General features: G+C 32.5%; 2 protein-coding genes across 3 annotated transcripts in view; both read right to left on the bottom strand.

The window, feature by feature from the left end:
* The window catches only part of LOC120636136 (neuralized-like protein 4), a 53,136-nt gene extending 47,586 nt beyond the window's left edge, over window positions 1-5,550 (bottom strand). Inside the window, exons 1-3 of the mRNA XM_039907450.1 lie at window positions 5,039-5,550; window positions 500-601; window positions 69-182 (exon numbers count right to left, since the gene is read on the bottom strand). Coding sequence (XP_039763384.1) covers window positions 69-182; window positions 500-601; window positions 5,039-5,191 — 369 coding nt within the window. The 5' untranslated portion in view covers window positions 5,192-5,550. The remainder of the gene's footprint in view (window positions 1-68; window positions 183-499; window positions 602-5,038) is intronic.
* Window positions 5,551-17,003: 11,453 nt separating this feature from the next.
* LOC120636691 overlaps window positions 17,004-20,337 on the bottom strand; it is a 37,998-nt gene continuing 34,664 nt past the window's right edge. For both annotated transcript variants that reach the window (XM_039908261.1, XM_039908262.1), the window contains one exon: window positions 17,004-18,838. In XM_039908261.1, coding sequence (XP_039764195.1) covers window positions 18,610-18,838 — 229 coding nt within the window. In that variant the 3' untranslated portion in view covers window positions 17,004-18,609. The remainder of the gene's footprint in view (window positions 18,839-20,337) is intronic.

Here is a 20,337-nt window from a genome sequence, read left to right as displayed (position 1 = left end):
TTATTTATAAACCATAGATCTAAGTAAATGTTATTATTATTTGACTGTAACCAAAAATGATTACCAACCTTGCAAGTTTTCATGACCCCAAGAGTATCGCCTTCCCGTAGGGTATCTAACTCTGGTCCATAGGAATTTATTAAAGTTACTCCATCTTTAACTATAGAACTGCCAGACATTATCTGTAAAAGAAGTATACAATATAATTTGACACATACTTGCTATTAAATACTATATATCACACATAATATTAAAATGTGCAAATAAATAAATTGAGGTCTTCTCTCTACCATGTTTTGCCATTGATTGTCATTTAACGACGAAATTGTGTATATATATATATATATATATATATATATATATCGTCTCAGTTTATTATATATATATATGATATGATTGGCTATAGAAATAGGTCACAAACGATGGAATTTTGTTAAACTGCTATTTGGGAATTATTCTAGAAAGTATACTGAAATTTGAAAATAAATAAAGAAAATACCCAGGCTGTATTCCGCAGTTTGGTGGCCGTTGCGGGAAGCTCCATATATTCGGGATCCAAAGTGGTAACGCCGATTTCGAGGCTGCCATTCCATACATTAACCTTAAAATGAAGAGTTTTTAAAGTAATACAGAATTAATTTAATTTACGACGCCATTACGTGACACCATGGACTACACTACAAAGTATACTAACAACGTCCTTCTACTATTAGTTTGATCTTTTCAATATAACTTAGCGTTTTATGGTCATCATTAATCACGTTGTTACAAACAGTTGCTCAAGAATATACGAAACGAAACGTTCATATTCAACAAAATGCAATCGAATGCTAAAATGGCGTCAAACACTCGATCAATAACTGACTGGAGTTTTCGTTTTCTGAGCAAATGCGTAGTTTTTGTGAATATCGAAAATGAAAATTTAATTTAATGAAGTTCAATAATAAAAAACAAATTTCAATAATCAATAACAAAAAATAATCAAAAACTTTGCGAAACTGAATTTTATTGTTTTGAGGTGTCGTATCGATAGAAAGGTGGTGACTTTTTACAGATTATTATTTTATTATTATTATCAAACTGCTTTTCTTTTTCAGTGGAAATGCGTAGTTTTTCTGAAAATCAACAATGACAAAAAAAAAAATTGAGGTTATTTTGGTTTTAAAAACGCTTAAGCTTAAAGTTTTAAATAAAGTTAAAGTCATTATCGAATCAAGAGGTCTAATAACCCTGCATACACGCCAAATTAATAATCAATTCATTATTATTATGTGTTTGTGCTACTAGGTACCTAAACTTAAAAAAACTAGGTTAGGTTATCTAGAAAGTTATAGAACCACTCAGAGCCGAGTGGAGTAGGGTGACCTCCCCCCGCCCTTCCACCCTCAAATTCAGGGCGCACGATTTAAAAATTTTACCTTGTTCTATAAACAGCTGGAAACTAACAAATGAAAATATGGAAAAACTAAATACTGTATTTAAGTTTATAACATTAAGGGCCAATTTCACCAATAAAGTCGCAACAACCCATCAGCCAACGGGGCCTCAAAACAGGGATGATATCATAATTTACGTTTTACGACATATGTTTGACAGCCCAACAATAAATTATTACTCCTTGGTTCACGGTCAAAAAATATTGGTTTGTTTTTTATTACACAAGTAGGTACTCCAGAAGTGTTTAGCTTACATAAACTTATTTCTTTTTTACATAAATTTCTACAAGGATGGCGGGAAAAATAAAGAATAGCAGATTTGTTTGCTTTTATTTTTTAATAATAAAGCCAGATATATTATTGGTAGGTACAGCTTTTCACGCAGCAACGTTCGCATTACAGTATACAAGTAAGGAAGGTACATGTAATAATCTGCAAGAGCGAAGCTGCGAGTGGGTTTTATTTATATGTGCATCTACGCAGCAACGTGCGCATTTATTTTAGTATGTGTGTAAGGAAAAGTATACAATAATAATTTACACGGACAAAGCAGCAAGTGTGTTTTAATTGGTTTGTCCTTCTTTCAGGCAGCAGAGTGGTCATTTAATCTAGTATAAGACTAAGGAGAAGCGAATACACGCTACACGCGAGCACACGTTAATTCGTTCGTTCGCAACGTTCGCAATTATTACATTAGTATGGAAACAGAGAACTGTACATACACAGCGAGCCGCGAGCAAGAATAGTTACAAAAATAATCAGCTATCTATTAGTAGTTAATAAAAATTCATCTTTTGTTTATTAATGTTCAAAAAACTCAATTAGTCAATGGATTAATTTGAACAACTTTATGAAACAGCAGTACCTAATCGTCTGTTATATATTTAATTGACCTTTATACCAGCAATTACCTTTAGCGGCCCGTCAGGACAGATAATCACTTGTTGGTGCATAGTTGGACACTCATTTACACCAACAGTCTGTTAAAGCACTTAACAAGTTGCTAAAGTAACAAACGTTGGTTGGTGAAATTGGCCCTTAGCATTTGAATATTCTAATAAAAGAAAATAACTGATGAAAATTTGAATATTTCATTTTGTCATTTACCTACCACCTTTTACAATTATCTTAACTGGTACCATAATAGATTATGGTAGATGACATAATTCTGCACATATTGAATAATTTGGGAGCAGAATTATGGGATCTTGTATCCAAAGATAAATAAAAAACCAGGACTAATATGGAGTACATACTAGCTACATATGTGTATATATTTTTTAGATGGGCAACTCCTCAATAGATGGTGTTGTACATAGAGAGGCAATGGATACAATTTAATGTTTTACCTATATTGTAATCTAAATTAATGTTTTATTCAATTATAAATCTGCCATTTTCTGCCATCACACAAGTAGCAGTAGTAAGCGATTATGTAATGCTTACTTTGACTTTGCTAAGACAGACAATTAATATTGAGTGCTATAAAGCATAAAATAAGAGAAAAAAAACTTGGAAGAGCATGTTTGCTAGTTTCACAGGGTTTCTCACCTTTGCCTTATAATATTTGTTATACCAGAGTCCGATCTGAGCTAATTAAGAATTGTAATATACTGAAGTAATTGGTGTTTGTGATTGAACCCAGGACCCTCTTAAATGCAATAGGTAATAAGATAAAAACTGGATGCATTGAATTAAATGTGTTTTAATACATTATTTAAACTGATGCCATGGTAGATTCAAAATTACCTCAAGAATCATATTATGAAAGCATACATACATTAAACCCCACAAATGACTTCTGTAGTCTGTTATTTTCGCAGATGATATGCAGATTATTATTATTATTATATAATAGACTAAACAGCTTTTGCTGATGCTATATAATTTCTTGTGCTCTTTGGTCTTTTTGATGAGTGAAGATGTCACTAATTTATATCTATCCCTTAAATCAGTTGTTTTATCAAGCGCAAGAGCAATATTTTGGCTAAGAGATACTAAATTGTGATAAATATATTATGAAGCTACAGTAAGTATACCTAGTTCTTAAATTTTTTACAGAGAGATTTGCATGATTTAAGTTTATACATTGACCGTACAGCTCTTTTCTTAATCAATATGAATATAGTAACAATATCAGCAACTGTGCCCCTTAATGTGATCCCGTAAGACATTGCACTATTAAAGTACACTAAGGAAACCAACCAACAAATCAAACTTTGACAACACTTTCCCCTTTTATGAGTCTATTTACAAAAACCAGTGTCAAAAAATTATAATGTTAAGTGAAAATTATGTTACAAATTTACTGATTTCCCGAAAATTTTGCCTGAATAGTTTTGGCTATATATTTCTAGTCATCTATAGTTACTATTGCTAAGGTGTTAAAGAAATTTTGTTAAAAAAAAAATCACTTGAGGTTTTCAAACTTTTTTATTTATCTGCTGCCCATTTTTATAAGCAAGCCACAAGGAAGCTATGTTAATAATTAATCATGGTATTGTTATTGTATAGATAGATAGATAGTAGGTATGCCACTTAAGTGATAGGTACAATTATTTGTATTCCACTACTATTTTTGCAAAACATACAGTTTACTGGAGTAGATACATGGAGTATACTGTTACACAGATAAGTGTGAATCTATCTGCTTGAAAAATTGTACTATCACTGTGATAATGTTTCATTATGAGGAATGTCTTATATAATTCCTCATCTTACAGAAAGTAGTTTAAATACTAGAACCACCAGGATTTACACCTGGTTGGGAAATTACTATATAAGCGATGAATGGAAGATAGATCTTTATAAAAGGGTTTTCAATTGGGGTAGGTTGATATTCGCAGCCTTTGACAGCCATGTTGTTAACTGTGCTTATTATGCACTGGGTCATCATTGATTTGATCATCTAACTACTTTCTACATCCATATTTATAAAATTCATAACAACCTATCAGTTCTCAGGGAATGTTTTAACCTTGGTTATCTAAATTCGGCTAGCCAGCTTTCAGCGCCCAATATCTTTAAAATTGGGGATTCTTTGGTCTAAGAAATGCACAAGACAAAACACAGATTTAAGAACATACAGAAACTGACTATACACCTAATATTGAAGCATCAAAAACCACTCCACTTAAGAAGTGTTTCTCAAACAAAAGGTTACTCTCCATTAAGCAGTTGACAGTAACTATTTTACCTCTAATGTTGTTAATGTTTACCATAAAATGGGAAAAAGTTTGTGAGCTTGCAACATTCTACGGATGTAAAGTGAGACTTTTTCTCTATTTTTGGCCACAATGCCCTGCATACAATAATGGCTGAATGAGGATGCTTTAAGTTTCTAATTCTGTGGAATAAAAAAAGGGATTTGCTGCATGGCGGCTGAATCGCGTCCTAGAATATCCCTATCTAGTCTATGAATACCAGTGTTATTCTATGTGAAACATTCTTTGAAATCTGTACAAAGTATTTTAAGGAGTTTAGCAAAGCTTTGTCCACGAGACTTCGCCATTATGATATAATTGAAAGAGCAGACTGCAACACAAAATGATACAACTTGACTCCATCTGAAATGAATTGTAATTAGTGATTCGGAGACTTACCTTTCTATCGATGCAGATTTCAAATAAAACATCATCTGCGATAGGTTCCGCACTCAAAATTAAACCGTGATTGAATTCAACAAAATTTCTAACAGCAGTCGTATTATCGTGCAAAAGTGTCACTCGGTCACCACACCGTCTATGGAACTTCATTTTGCGACCACTTTACAGTTCACGCCCACAAATATGTCTGATCAGATCAATAAAATGCAGTTATGTACAGTCTTGAAACCACTAAATCTAACTCCATTTTGCGACCACTTCACAGTTCACGCCCTCAAATATGTCTGGTCAGATCAATAAAACGCACTTATGTACAGTCTTGATACCTCTAAATCTATCTAAAATTCCTAATGCAATTTACAGGGCGCATTTTGCATTAGTCGAAGCTGTAAAGTGAAAATGTACTGTTGATTTTAACAACCCGTTTTGGTAATAAACTATAAAAGTAATAATACGGGGACATTTTCATTTAATTTAACTTTGAAATAGTGCAGCACGGAAAACGCGAAGTATTAAGTTCTATCTCAACGATTGATTTCACTATGACGATTCACGAATTCAGTCTGGTGCGCGTTATAACACATAACACATAATATAACACATACTAGTTTAATAACAGTATTTCGTTGGAAATTATTTTGGATAGAGCAACATTTTATTTTTCATAACTTTATAACAGCTGATATGAGTTTCGAGTTCAATGTGTGGATAAAAGCTGATAATTCTTTCGTTTGTTTGTTTCTTTTCGTTTTTTTGGAATTGCACATATATTATTAAATATATGTGCAATTTCCAATGAATAATTATTACCACTAGTATGATTTATCAATTGCATTAACAAAGAAATAGAAACATATATCGATCATTCTTGTCTTATCCTTGGCCGAAATTACAGAAAAGGACCATTTAATTATGAGCGTTTAGCATAAAATAAAGTTGAAATAGATTTTTTTGATATTAATAGTATAAAATACCTAATTGTCATGGACTAATGACATTTACAAAACTCGTCAAATGCGAGCAGTTTCATTTCACATAAGAAATCTGCATTTTCTAGGCACAGAATCCCATAAATTGATAATTCAGACAATTTTTAACTAAATCAAGTTCCCAAAATTTTAAAATAATTGGCACATTCAACCCTTGGAGCAATAAAAAATATCTTAATAGAAATGTTGTTCTGATAATACCGACCCTTTATTTCTATAGCAAGATAGATTTGTTATAATCAGGTCAGTAAATAAAAAGAAATGTCTATTTCATAACTTCGACCTGCAATAGTAGTTGTTAGTGAAATGAACAAAGTACGCATGAATTTAACAATCATTTGAAGGTAAAATAAAATTCAAAATTGATATTTAAAATATAAAAATCATAGTTTTAATTTGTTAATTTTAATAATTAGCGTAGATATTTAAGATAAATACTCGTAGATTATAACAGTTATAAATATTAACACAACAGTATCAATGACAAATTATAACAGTTAAGTTCATTTACAAATCACAGCATGCAAGCTGCAGCCTCTGATTTCATGCTGTGGCAGCCAAAGAGAATGTTATATGGCTGCCGGCTCAGTATAGACGTTCGAACAAATACCTACTTAGTACTTGTTTTTGTTTCGATACCTAGTAACTGTAGTATCAAATAAACTATTTACTATATTTATGATTCTTTGGTTAACCGCCTCAGTTAAAGAGGATATAAACACTTGATCGGCTCATAAGCCAATGCATTAAATATAAACAAAGCATACTGTTCGCAACAATTTGGTTATGCTAACATTTTTTTCACTGTTACTTTTAACAAATACAAGTCTTATTTCTGAAATAATAAATAATAGTTTAAAAAAAAACTAAAAAACACGCTTTTTATAGAAAACCGAACTAAAAAGTAGAAAATAAATTTTAATAAATTTAAATTAAGAATAGTGTTAAAAATTTCAATATATATAAATTAATAATGGTGTGCATGGTGTCAATAGTTATAAATATTTTATTGACAGATATGAGCAGAGTGATTATTATTTTGATAATGTCTTAAAAAGCACCCCACGCTTTTTTTTTTTTATTCACACTATTATTAATTTATATTTATTGAAATTTTTAGCACAAGAATAATTTAAACTTATTGAAATTTATTTACTATTTTTTAGTTCGGTTTTCTATAAAAAGCGTGTTTTTTAGTTTTTTTTAAACTATTGTTTATTTTTTACTTTTTAGTTTGGTTTATTTTAAACTGTTATTTGATCTAAAGTTCTAATTATTATTTAAAACAGCTCATTAAAAAGTAACAGCTAACGCCCTCTACCATCTAGTAGCTTAATGTTTTCTGTGGAATTTGTTAGGTACGCGAACGCCATCTGTTGGAAACGCCATAGGTTTTTTACATTTGGGTCTAGATGGCGCTGTCGTAATTGTAATTAATAGTTCGAAAAAAACTAAAAAATCTTATTTTTATATTGAAAATTGGAATAATCTTCTCAGATTAGTGTATTGTCATCGGTCCTCGATATGTCTACAAAGTTTGAATCAAATCTGATCGTTCAAAGTAGGACAAAATCGAGCTCAAAGGGGTCGGTTACAAACATACATACAGGTAAAGCTATTAAAAGCGTGTTAAAAACAATTACAGTTTATAATAAACAAAAAATTCAATCTAAATTAGTTTACGATAATTATTATATTATAAAAAAAACTGGTAATAATGCTGGTAATAATTGGAAAATAAGAACAGACTAGTCCCTAATTGGAGTTTGAAATATAAAAAAAGAATGAGTCCTTAGTGCTGTGAAATAAAGAGTGAATGACAGCAACCATCTTAGTAGATTGTAAAATCGTAAGTAGTTTTTATTCGTGATATGATATAATCTGATCGGAGATCTATGTATAGTGGCAAATGGCAACCGGTTGGCGGCTAATTAACAAAGTTACATAGAACTTTATATTTAGATTTGTTCTACCAATTTACCCAACATTTGTAAAGGAGAAATTTATTGTCCTTAAATCAAATAATACATGATTATTAAACACTGAAGACATGTCTGTACGGTAATAAACCATTGCCTTTTCTTGTATTAGTATAATTCAATGGTATGGCTCAAAGTTTGTTATTTAATCAACATATTTAATCTCGGTTTTTATATAAGCACAACATTCATATTGCAATAATTTTTTAAGTTAATGAAGTTATAGTACCATAATAAACTGTCGAGGTAGTAACCTACTTGAGGTCATTGATGGCAAATATTTGGTTCAATTGAATAATAGGCAGCCAACCACTGTTGGTTTGCTGACTTCACGTCCTAATGCTTTAGATTTGTCTTTTGTTACTCAATCCCTTGCTTTAGTCTGGGACTGGTCAGTACATGATGATTCTCTTTGTAGTTATCATTTCCTTGTAATTTAAAAAGTACTAGTAAGTAAAATTAGCACTGAAGATATAAATGTAGGAAGTAATTTATAAAAAAATCCAATTAACCCACTTAAAATTGGTATTTTTAAAAAAAAAAGTAGAACAATTGTTGTCAAGCTTTATTCTGGATAGAAAGTCATTATTAGAAACAAATAATGAATTCACTAAAGTGTCATATAAAACAGTGGAAAAATGAATCCCTTTTTAAAAACCTCATAGTAGAAATTTAAATAAAACTCAAAAAAAAAATCTTCTTCCCTGGTAGTACAGTAAATACCGATACCGATCAAAATCAAAACTGTAAGCAGACATGTATAAAATTTAAATAAAATCCATGTCAGGAAAATTATTTTACCTTTAAATAACTTCAAGCCCTCAAAAAGATACAGCAGTTGGTGTGAATTATGTCATTCATTTAACCGTAACACTCCTATGACTTTGATATAGACTTACACAAGACAATTTAATGAAACATATAATTTTGAAGAGAAATATAATAATAATAATTATGGGGAATGGATTAAGAAAATATACCCTAGACTATGTAAAGTTTAATAATAGGTTCTAGTTTATAGATAATTATACTAATCCTACTAATAAATTTATATTAAACTTCTTTACACTTATTGAGTTAAGAACAGCAATACACAGCAGAAAAAACATAGCATTTGGTTTAATTAGCAAACCAAATATTTGGTTCTGAAGAATTCGGGCGATAATGGTGCTTGCATTTATAATAACTTATGGACAGCCAAACACATTTGTCAGGAGTGGAAAGTTGACTGTTTGATACCAGTCTTAAAACCTGACAAAAAAGAGTTCCATGAAGACTCTTATTGTCCAATAACCTTAACTTGTTGTATGGATAATATATTTGAACAGCTTTTAAAGCAAAGACTTAATAAATCTTTAAACAAATTTCTTACCAGATAATCAATATGGCTTCAAAAAGGGAAAATCTGCTCAATGGCCCAAAAATCTCTTCTGGTTTCTGTCTTTTTTGATATAGAAGGTAAATTAAATAATGCAAATTTAGGAATACTCTGTAACATACTTTCCAGCATTGTATTACCTGAAAGATTTATTAAATGGATATTTATATTTATATACGTGAAGACAAGTACTTATAAAATGGTAAATAAGTCTGTACAGTCCCCAATATTCTTCCAAAGATGTTTGTCAGGGAGGAATATTGAGCCCTTGGATATATTTACTATACATACATCAATTAAATTTAAATACAGGGCCTTACAGAAATAATTTGATATATACTGGTGATTTAGTAATTTATTTGTCTGAAAATTGTACATATCAATTACCAAACAGAAATAACAAAGACTTAATTCTATATTTTTGTAAATAGTTTAAAGTTGATTATATATATATATATATATATATATACAGTGTAAACTCTTTATAACGTTATCCTTTATAACGATAAACTCCCTATAACGTTGGAGTGAGCCCAAGTTGGTTGGTTTGCGTTAAAACTCACATATTGAAACACTCTTTATAGCGATACGCCATTCTCTATTACGAAGAAATGTGTTCATATTTGTAGACAGTAAATATTTAGTATCGGTATTATTGTTTATGTTATGTTATCAGGTAACAAAAGACTTTGAAGCTCCGAAACATCCGAGGTCGGTCTAGCTTTTGTTATCCTTAATTGCCTTGTACACGTGCAGTATGACGCATTGTTTTCTCGGAAGTGATGGTCTTCGACCAAGCATACTGGGTACCTATCGTATTATCAGTCGTAAACCTACTTTGAAACTGTTAACATGGCCAGTAAACGGAAAGCGATTAGTGTTGACGAAAAAATTTGTGTGATACGTGCGATTGAAAAGGGAGAAAAGAAAAGTGACGTTGGAAGGCGTTTTGAACTAAGTCAATCCACTGTTGCTACCATTTGGAAAAACCAAAAAACAATTCAAGAGGCGGCGCTGGAAGGAAACTTGACTAAAAAATTAAGAAAGCCAAAATTCGAAGACTTAGATCAGGCAATGTTGTCGTGGTTTAACAATCAGCGCCAGAATAATGTACCCATCTCGGGGCCAATTGTAAAAGCTAAGGCTGAAAAGTTTGCCAACCAACTTGGCATAATTGACTTTAAAGCATCTGAAGGTTGGCTCGGATTTTTCAACAATTCAACAAGCCCTAGATGCCGCTAAGTTGGTAGAAATTTTTTTGTTGTTTAATCAAGACGATTCCACCACATATCTAGATATGAATAGGATACATAAAATAATACAAAACAAGTACTGGCATAGCAAAAAACGTCAGACGAAATTATCAGACTATATGTGTAAACAATAATTTATATGTATAAGCATTTATTATCTAAGACATACATACAATTAAAAATTCTTGTATTAAAAATTCTTATTAATATGGTTTTTTTTTGTTCACTCCATATAACGATAACTCTCTATAACGACAAAAAATGCTCAGTCCCTCGAGTTTCGTTATAAAGAGTTTACACTGTATATATATATATATATATATAATATATATATATTAATATTCAAATCTAGGTAGTTAATATATATATATATATATATTAACTACCTAGATTTGAATTTGAATTTGAAAATATCTAAAGTTGTTGTTTTCGGAAAAAGGAACCCTAAAAAAGTTCAAATCTATAATAAAACTTGTTTAACAGAGGCATCAGAGGCAACATTTTTGGGTGTATTATTTACTACTTATATTAGCAAGGGCTTTCAGAGCTTTAAATGTTTTGAAATCATTAGTTAAAACCTACTGGGGAGCTAATCCAAAAATTTTACTTTTAGTTTACAAGTCATTAATCCAAAGTCATTTTGAACATACACAGATCTATATGCTACACCTCTAATAAAACCTTTTTAAAAAAAACTTTGTTTTGTTTTAATTCTAGTTTACGCTTTATAGCAGGTGCCTTCAGAACAACTCCAATTAATATAATGCAAATGGAATATTCCTCCTTAAAGTGCAAGATTTAATTATTTGAAAAATATTTTTTTATATTTGACAAATACTAATGTGTTTTAAGCGGACTCATAAACTTAAACATCAATCTTATTAAAAATATTCTTGGTTCATGGTTTCTCTGAGTGTCTGCAGTTTCTCAAGTCTTTGAACATTAATAGTTTTGTACATTAACTGTTCTGAAGGAACTTATCAAAGCATATATTTTAATGTTAGTACAGAAATAGATCCTTGCATTACCACAAAGGAGTCATACTATGATAAGCTTTCGAAATGGCTTGGTTATAGAATTATATACACTGATTCAGCAAAGAACGCACACAGCACTTCTATCGCTATTTATGACAGATAAGTGAAGGGTTTTAGTGACGAAATTGATCCCAATGCAAGTATATTTTCGGCTGAAGCGCTAGCTATCCTGTAAGCGTTACAACACATTGAAAACCATGAAGATAACTGTTTAGAATGGGTGATTGCCAGCGATAGCATGAGTGTTCTTAAAGCTCTATCCCATATTAAACTAAAAATGAAAACGAATTATGTCATTTACGAAATTAAGAAGAAAACGCATCAACTATATATAAAAATTTAAAAAAAAATTTAAAATTTTTAATTTTTTTTAACTTGGCATACTTCAATTCATATACGCTACATTCATACCATACCCTGTGCATCCACCAGCGCCATTGTGGAGGATTTTTGAACTGTTATTTAGCGCATACAACTGGACACTTTTTCAACTTTTCTCCCATGTAAGATGACTCTCCTTACCTCTACCCTCCATACGATATTCATAAGAATTTGAAAAATGTTGGCAAGAGATACGAAAACTCGCAACATGCTATCAAGATATAATTTAGAAGATGTATATAAAAAGCAGTGGTTATGAAAAGACGAGATCTAGATCAGAAGATATTACTCTCTTTTTGATTACTGATTTGGACATTCCAAGAATGAAAATTATTGACTCTCCATCGTGTAATTTTTAATAGAAATGGAAATCAAACACTAGTCCATAATATATTCTTTTCTTGTACATCTTTCAGCATTTAGCGCCTTATGCTGGTTGATGATTTAATTAACATTTATGAGAAGTTTTCAGACGTTCCGCGTTCGTTATAAGAATTATTCATCGTCATCACTTCAACCGATTGAGATCCACTGCTGGACATAGGTTTTTTGTAGAGAGTTCCAAAATCCACGGTCCTGGGCCACTTGTTTCCTGGGTCTCCCAGCGACTCGCTTGATGTCGTCTGTCCACCTCGTTGGGGGCCGACCAACACTGCGTTTACCTGTGCGGGGTCGCCATTCATTGGTCGTTCCAACACCTTGGAACACCAACGTCCATCAGTTCTCCGAGCTATGTGCCCCGCCCATTACCACTTCAGCTTTGCAACTCGCTGAGCTATGTCGGTAACTCTGATTCTTCTACGGATCTCCTCATTTCTGATTTGATCACGTAGAGATACTCCCAACATTGCTTTCCATCGCCCGCTAAGTGATTCCGAGCCTTCTTATGAGACCCATAGTAAGCGACCATTATTATTATAAAATCCAAATTATAAATATTCGTACAAATTCATCGGTAGTACAGTTCAAAAAATCTACATTAATAAGGCTTTCCTGATCTTTGATTATGCATAGACAAAAAGCATGATGATAGTGAGATATATAAATAAAATACCATCATCTAACAATCTGCCATGACAGGCAGTGGCGTGCAGTTCATACATGCACAAAAGCACTGCCTACCCTAAAATTAAAATATAGCCCGTATAAGAGGAGGATTTTTTCCGTTCTATGCAATTTTCCTGCTGTATGCATACCCTGGTAAGAAACTCAGTGCACGCCACTGATGACAGGTAAACCGCCGAATGTTTTCACGTCGATTTAAACTATAAAGGTAATAAATACCACGTAAAATATAGAAAGTTATAGATCATATACTTCGTATTCATTTTCATATAGAAGCAAGGAAAGTGCCAGTAGTCTTCTGCATTTTAATTGGCACCGACTTAAAAATGCTGTTAAAAATATTTATTGCTTGCTTTTTAGTATTACAGTGGTTTGGTTGGCAAAAATATCTCAGTAATAATAGCCGAAAGTCACCTGCCCATTATCTTCTACATGACATTGCTTTTCCCTAGGCCAGGGCGTTAATACTCCCTGCACTTCACCATCTGCTCCTTTGTTGTAACGAGCATAATAGCTTACCTACGATTTACGACAATACTTATCACTTATTACTGGGTTATACTTATTATTGTGTAGTTCCGGTAGTCATCCGTGGTCTTCGTCATTAGTTTTGACCAAATGGTGCATTTCTATAGCAAACGGTCAAGTTACCTTAAAAAAAATCAACTCGCTATAGGTGTCAATATAATATTTGAAGAGCTTCCTCAATTTCTTCAGGATCCCTTCAGCCTATCTTGACCTGGTGAAAAAGGGACCAAATGGGAAGTAAACAGTCTCAAACATAGAATAATTTTTCAAATCGGTTTATAAATGACAGAGATCTAACAAACAAAAAACACCGAATTGAGAACCACCTCCTTTTTTATAAGTCGGGTAAAATAGCTACCTACTTTGAGCTCTCGAATTGTCACGGAACATTTGAAATTAAATAATTCCCAGGCTATAAAAATATTGTAAGCCTTATTTGCTTGTTATTTCAAATCTGATTTGAAAAATTATTTCGGTGTTGGATAGCCCATTTATCGAGAAATGCTATACACGCTAAGACTTTTATCGCACATCTTTTATATAGCAATACGCGGACTACATCGCGAGGGACAGCTAGTGTCTTATATTTTACTTAAGAATCTATTTTCATTTAATTTCATTTTCGACTTTGGATATCATAAGTTCTAAATTAAGAAATAACCTTCGGCTCTAGCAGAAGTACGGATGGACAAAATGGAATATCGTACTGCTATTGATTCCAGCTTTTGTTATACGCATATAACTATCCGTATAACAAAACGATAATATACAAAACAATTGTAAGCTAAGCTCCGGCGGTTATATTCAATTGATTAAAGTAAATTAGGTATATTTCTCTATACTATTTTGTGTGAATTTTATTTTTCTGTACTGGTTTTAGATTTAAAAAATAAGGGGTAACGAGTTGCAATAGACGGGGGTAAAAATGGAAATAACAATTTAATCTAAGAACAATAATTTATTTAAGGAATAATTTAATTTATTTTTAACTTCTGCACCATAAACTAGTTACTTACAACATCATTTAGTTAAAGTCTGTAATGGAGATCTATTACAGACCATAAACTAGTTACTTGCAAAAATATTTAGTTAAAGTCTGTAATAGAACTCCATTACACAGTGGCGCGCATAGAGGGTATGCACAGGGCATACAGATGATATAAAATGAAGAAAATCAGTACGTATACGAGTTACAAAAAACTAAAGGATAGACATTTTAAGAGTTATTAAAATTCTACCCGTAAGTAATTTATAACTCGTACCGGAGATTTTCTTCATTTTATATCATCTGCATACCCTGAGCTTACCCTCTATGCACGCCACTACTAATTACAGTCTTTAACTAAAAAATGTTGAAAGTTACTAGTTTATGGTCCAGAAGTTTAAAATGTTTTACAGCTAAAGTATATAACTATTTAACACGTTCCCTGTCAGCAATACAAATTTAAAATCGTCCTCTCCAGTGTGGGTGTAACATGCGTGCCGTCTTTGAAGTAGTCGACGCCCGCCTTTTGTCAACCTCCATTTTTAAAGCGAACAATCTATTTGAGATATTGAACTATATGAAGTTCTCTTTCTGTTCCTCATGTTTATATACCAGCGTTCACTAAAAGTCTTAACGCACCGAACAAGAAGATCAAAATGCAACAATCATAATAATCCTTTCTCTTTTTAATATTTGTATATAAGTATACAATAACCCATCTACGTAGCTCTGACCACTGAACTAAGGTAAGTTTGCTAAGTTGGCCACCACCACTAGGCAACCAACACATTAAATAAGTAAAACATAATTCAGGACAGTAGAGACCTCAGTCTTCGCGCGACGAACGCGTAGAGTTGTCGTTGCCTGTGTACTCGCGCGAAAAAAAGACGAATTTCGAAATGATTTTCATTATGGATGTTAGTTTACAATTTTTCCATATTGCTATAGCACCTGCATTGTTTGATTTGCGACTTATTTAAAAAGTATATAGTGGTATAATATTGAACGATGGTACGAAGTCCTTCGTTTGAGAGCCTGACTCTTGGCCGGATTTAATTTCGATTAGTTACTTTTTGTTGTTTAATATTTGATTATGGTGGCTTCTGTAATACGCATAGAATTCCCTCGAGGTTTGCTTTCAAACTAAGTTACTAGTTATGCAGACGAACGCACTAACAAGAGGTCAGAATACTGAGCGTTTAGCCTGCTCTCGTTTTGTTTTTTCTCCAATTTATTGACCTTATTATGGTGCTGTAAGTGGGACGCTGTAATGCGTGAGTCATTCATGAGAGTCATGTAGTGTATAATGGGTTTAAGTTATGGACAGGGAACGTGCTAAAACTTGATTATATTAGGTAGGTTTAAATCTACTTAAGCTGAATATTCTTTGGCAAGTTATAAGATGTAGGTAGGTAGGTACATAAAACTACACAGTGTATTTCGAAACGGTCCAGTCAGCTTACAGTCTGTTCACAAATATTTTTCTCTTCTAATGTTATGATGACATTCGTCATCATAACATACGCCAATCTTACAGCTAGAGGTAAATAACTGTGAAAGAACTGTAGACCAGGTTGAGGCAATTATTTAAGTCACGTACCTACGTAAAATGTTATTAAAATGTCAAATTCACCTATTAGAAAAGATATTAAATAGGTAGGCTCACCTTTTTTTCACGTAACTAGGTACCTATATCCTAAAAAGGTAAGTTGGTTGGTTTCACTAGATTTGGCGGCGTAGTAGCTTTAATTACTGGTATTGAAGTAACACGACAGACACTTTGTAAGTTACCAATGAGTATTATTATTACCTACTTTGATTATATTAGTCAAAGTAGGCGATATTGTTCAAATACCTGCACTTTCTACACCTAATATCACCATGGTAGGCATAATAAAGAGAAAAATATCGTTAATACCCAAGTAAACTTGATATTTTTCTCTATAAATCAACTCAGGTGATATAAATACTACATACGCCACTAGTTTATAACAACTCAACTCATCTATATAATATCAGAAGGAAGTATAGCTTATTGAAGCAAGAAGATAACTCATCCAATACTATGTCTTCCTTTGAAATAATCGCTAATAAAAATATCAAATCAGTTTAGGCCAAAGGACTTCTTATCCTAGAAATAAGAATAGTTAATCCTGATTCCTAGGATAATATTTCGAAACAAAACATCAAGAAATCAAAATAATACAGTTTTCAAGCGATCCTTTAGGCAATTATTTTAAATGTTATTAGCTTATGCAATATATACTTAGTTTAAGACTACTATCGGAATTAGCTATTAAGATTTCAAGAGAAGATTGAATTAAGCTATTTTCTTATAATTTTTTTTTGGTTTATTTTAAATTTTAATTTTTTTTTGTTTTTTTTATTTGCTTCGAAGAATACGTATCCTAAAGATACATATTCTGTAAATGAATAATTCTCTACTAGGTGGGTACACCTATAACTAACAAATATAAATACATAGGTAACCTTTTCATAATATACGTTATAATTGTTCACCTATGTACCTATATTTATATCCTTAACACGTAAGTTGTTTAACTAGATTTCGTGGCGTATTCATTTTACCTAGATATGTACCTTATAAGTGTATATAGGTGCTCTTAAGTCATGAATTATTATTGTTGGTTAGAATTCTTCAATCATGAATTCACGGGTAGTCAAGCTTCGATTGTCGGGTGGGGCGAAAATTGTTATTACCAGCCCCGGTTTAGGAATACATATATCTACCAACAATAATTATGCTTTAAGTTGGTACTGTTATTAAAATTATACGGTAGTTACATTTTAAGTGAAATCACTACACACGGACAGACTTGACGTTTCAAAAGTGCTTGTATTAGGCCTACTTGAAATAAATGAATTTTGAATTTTGAATTTTTTGAGTTATGATGGTATTGTTTCAATTCCTTCAGTTTTTATCATGTTTTTTTATATCTTCTAGTCAGGCACCTATATAAATCAAAAATTGTTTTTATCCCTAGATAATGAATACTCCATGCACAACTAGTTTATAACAACTCAACTTATCCTAATAATATCAGAATTATAGCTATGAATATTGAATTAAGATTATAGCCCACTAGACTTCATAAGCAAGTATTCAATGCGTGTTCGTTATTTTGGTATCGTAAATTCAGTAAAACTTCCCGTAATAGCGACTCTGAAATGTAAAGATTTTAATGGAATAAAAATTTTGGTTATAGCGAGCGATCTAACGAGCTTTTTACCTCTGCTTAATTCTTAGGTATTCGCAGCACCAACACTTCATACGTACCACTGACTTAGCGACACGGCACATAAAAATATACTGATTTGTTAGGTTACATTATCTTCCATAATAAATCAATAATATATAGATATACCAAAATAGGACGTTCATCACTTGACGTGTTAACTGTATTGCATACAGTACTCATAATATGAAATTACTACGCCGCGTTAATAATTGTAGGAGACGTTACCGCTTATCGCAACACTGATGCAGTTTCGATTTCACGATTTGGAGCGTGCAATTCTTCTACTGTTCTTCCATCAAGGCATGATGAACGTACGCTAAATCGAAATATTTTATAAATATTAATATTGCAAAAAAAAAACAAAATATCGAGACATGGTTACTATTTCAACGAGCCAATATTAAAAAAAGGAGTTTTCGTCCGGTCGTTAGTCGCACATATCGCTGAATCGCGACAAGGATGACATACAAAGAATGGATTTTTTAGCTTGTTATAAATATAAATACAGAAAAATAATCGTTTTAGCTACAATGAGAACAGTTCTCAAAGACGTAGGATAAAGGCAGGGGAGAAAATTTTATGTTATTCTCCCCGTTTTCAAAATATTTCACTTCAAAGTTGGAAAATGGTCTCTTGTAAAATTTGACTGTTTGAGAATATGTCATTATTGTCGCAAACAAGCGATGTATATAGGTATCTTATAAATTTAGGTTTCAAATGTAGTTTGACTTGAGCGCTGATTTAAGCCTCCGTGGCGGGGGGCTGTAGTCGGGGTCTGGGACTGCCGGCGTCGGAGGCCAAGCACTGCGTCGCCACTGGTGTTCGGTAGTTGCTGTTGTGGGAGGCTTCACTGGCAAAGGTCGCTTGGGGTCCTCTAGATACGAAAACGGGAGCGCGGCTCCGGAGTTGAACAGCCACGAAGGGGAACGATTGCAAATCCCGCTATAAAAACAGAACAATAATTTGAACATACGAAGCAGAAATTAACTTTTTAACAGTCATGATTGACATAATAAGCACCACCTGATATTAAGTTGAAAACCATCGACAATAAACAGAGCGACACGTCGCAGGGCATGTAGGGAACACGTCTTACAAAATGCCACCCTGTGCTTATCCACCTGAGGCGAGGTGTTAAGCCTCACGTGGATTCATTGGTATACATCTAAATCAATAAGACTCTTTATGCGAGTTACTGCTGCAAAAACAAATAAACTCTTAACCTTTAAAATTCGTCCAACTGCATACGAAAATCATAAATGCGTACCTATTCATTGTTCGAATGTTATATATTAAATTTCATAAATGACTAGCATAAGTAACTATAAACTTACATAATTACATTTTTAATTTAAGTCTCATAATATATAAAATCATTTATTTCTCTCCGTATTCATTCTCTTCTATTCTCTTCTCGAGCGGGTGAAGATCATTATCTACACCCATGTACACCCAACAATAGAATATCATCCTAGTAAATGAAAGCTGTATTTGACAGTTCAAAAATAGGAGTGCTCCGATCGTCACCAAACTTTACAGGATTACTCGCCAGGTCAATCCGGAGATTCCCTGAAAGTTTCATTGAAATCGGTCCAGCCGTTTCGGAGCCTATGCGGAACATACCCACACACTTTCTCTTTTATATATCTAAGATAAGATGACAGACCGTTATTGATCAGGAAATGTTAGAAAAATTATTTAATAGCATCACCGGTCATCTTCACCCACTAAGCTTGTCACATGCAGTTGAATACTGAATGGAGAGGTTTTTTTTATCAATATTGTTATTCTTCTGACTTCTGAGGTATATTATGCCGCCAAGCACATACCTTCTTGTATTTTGTAACTTTTATAACCCTCACTTGCTAACTGTTTGTTACGTAATACATAAAGTACACGAAGTACTGTCATTCTGAAAAAGAGTATGTAGCTTGAGGGTTTGGAAGAAGGGTGAGTAGCACGCATGGTATTAAAACGATAGGTGGGAGATGCTCAAACAAAAAATATTCAGAACGTCATCCAATTGGCAGTGAGCTGAAAATAGAAAAAAAGGCTTTACAAAATTTAATTTCTTGTCTACGTTGAAAAGTATAAAACTGTACTCTATGAACAGCAAACATCGAAATAGTGGATGTCGGTGTTCTGTATATTAAAATATATAACGAACTTACGTTATTAACTATCACATTTGGGCCGCATAGCTAAACGTTTTGCGATGCGTCTTTGCCGCTGTCGTTGTAGCCTGTAGCGGCCGTAGCCTGTAGTTCCAGACCAGACCGAATCTGATCAGGTTATAATGATAAAATTTAAAACCGCACCCAATCTTTTTATATATAAGCGGCCTGCAAATACTATTAACGATATTATCAACAATATTACTTACCGTTTACTGACAGTGTGGCCAGGCAAGACCTGTGTTTTTGAAAGAAATTTGTATACAC

This window comes from Pararge aegeria, chromosome Z (genome assembly GCF_905163445.1).
Source record: "Pararge aegeria chromosome Z, ilParAegt1.1, whole genome shotgun sequence".
NCBI lineage: Eukaryota > Metazoa > Arthropoda > Insecta > Lepidoptera > Nymphalidae > Pararge > Pararge aegeria.
Note: the sequence above shows the minus strand (reverse complement) of the source record. Positions and strands in the feature narration are given on the sequence as shown.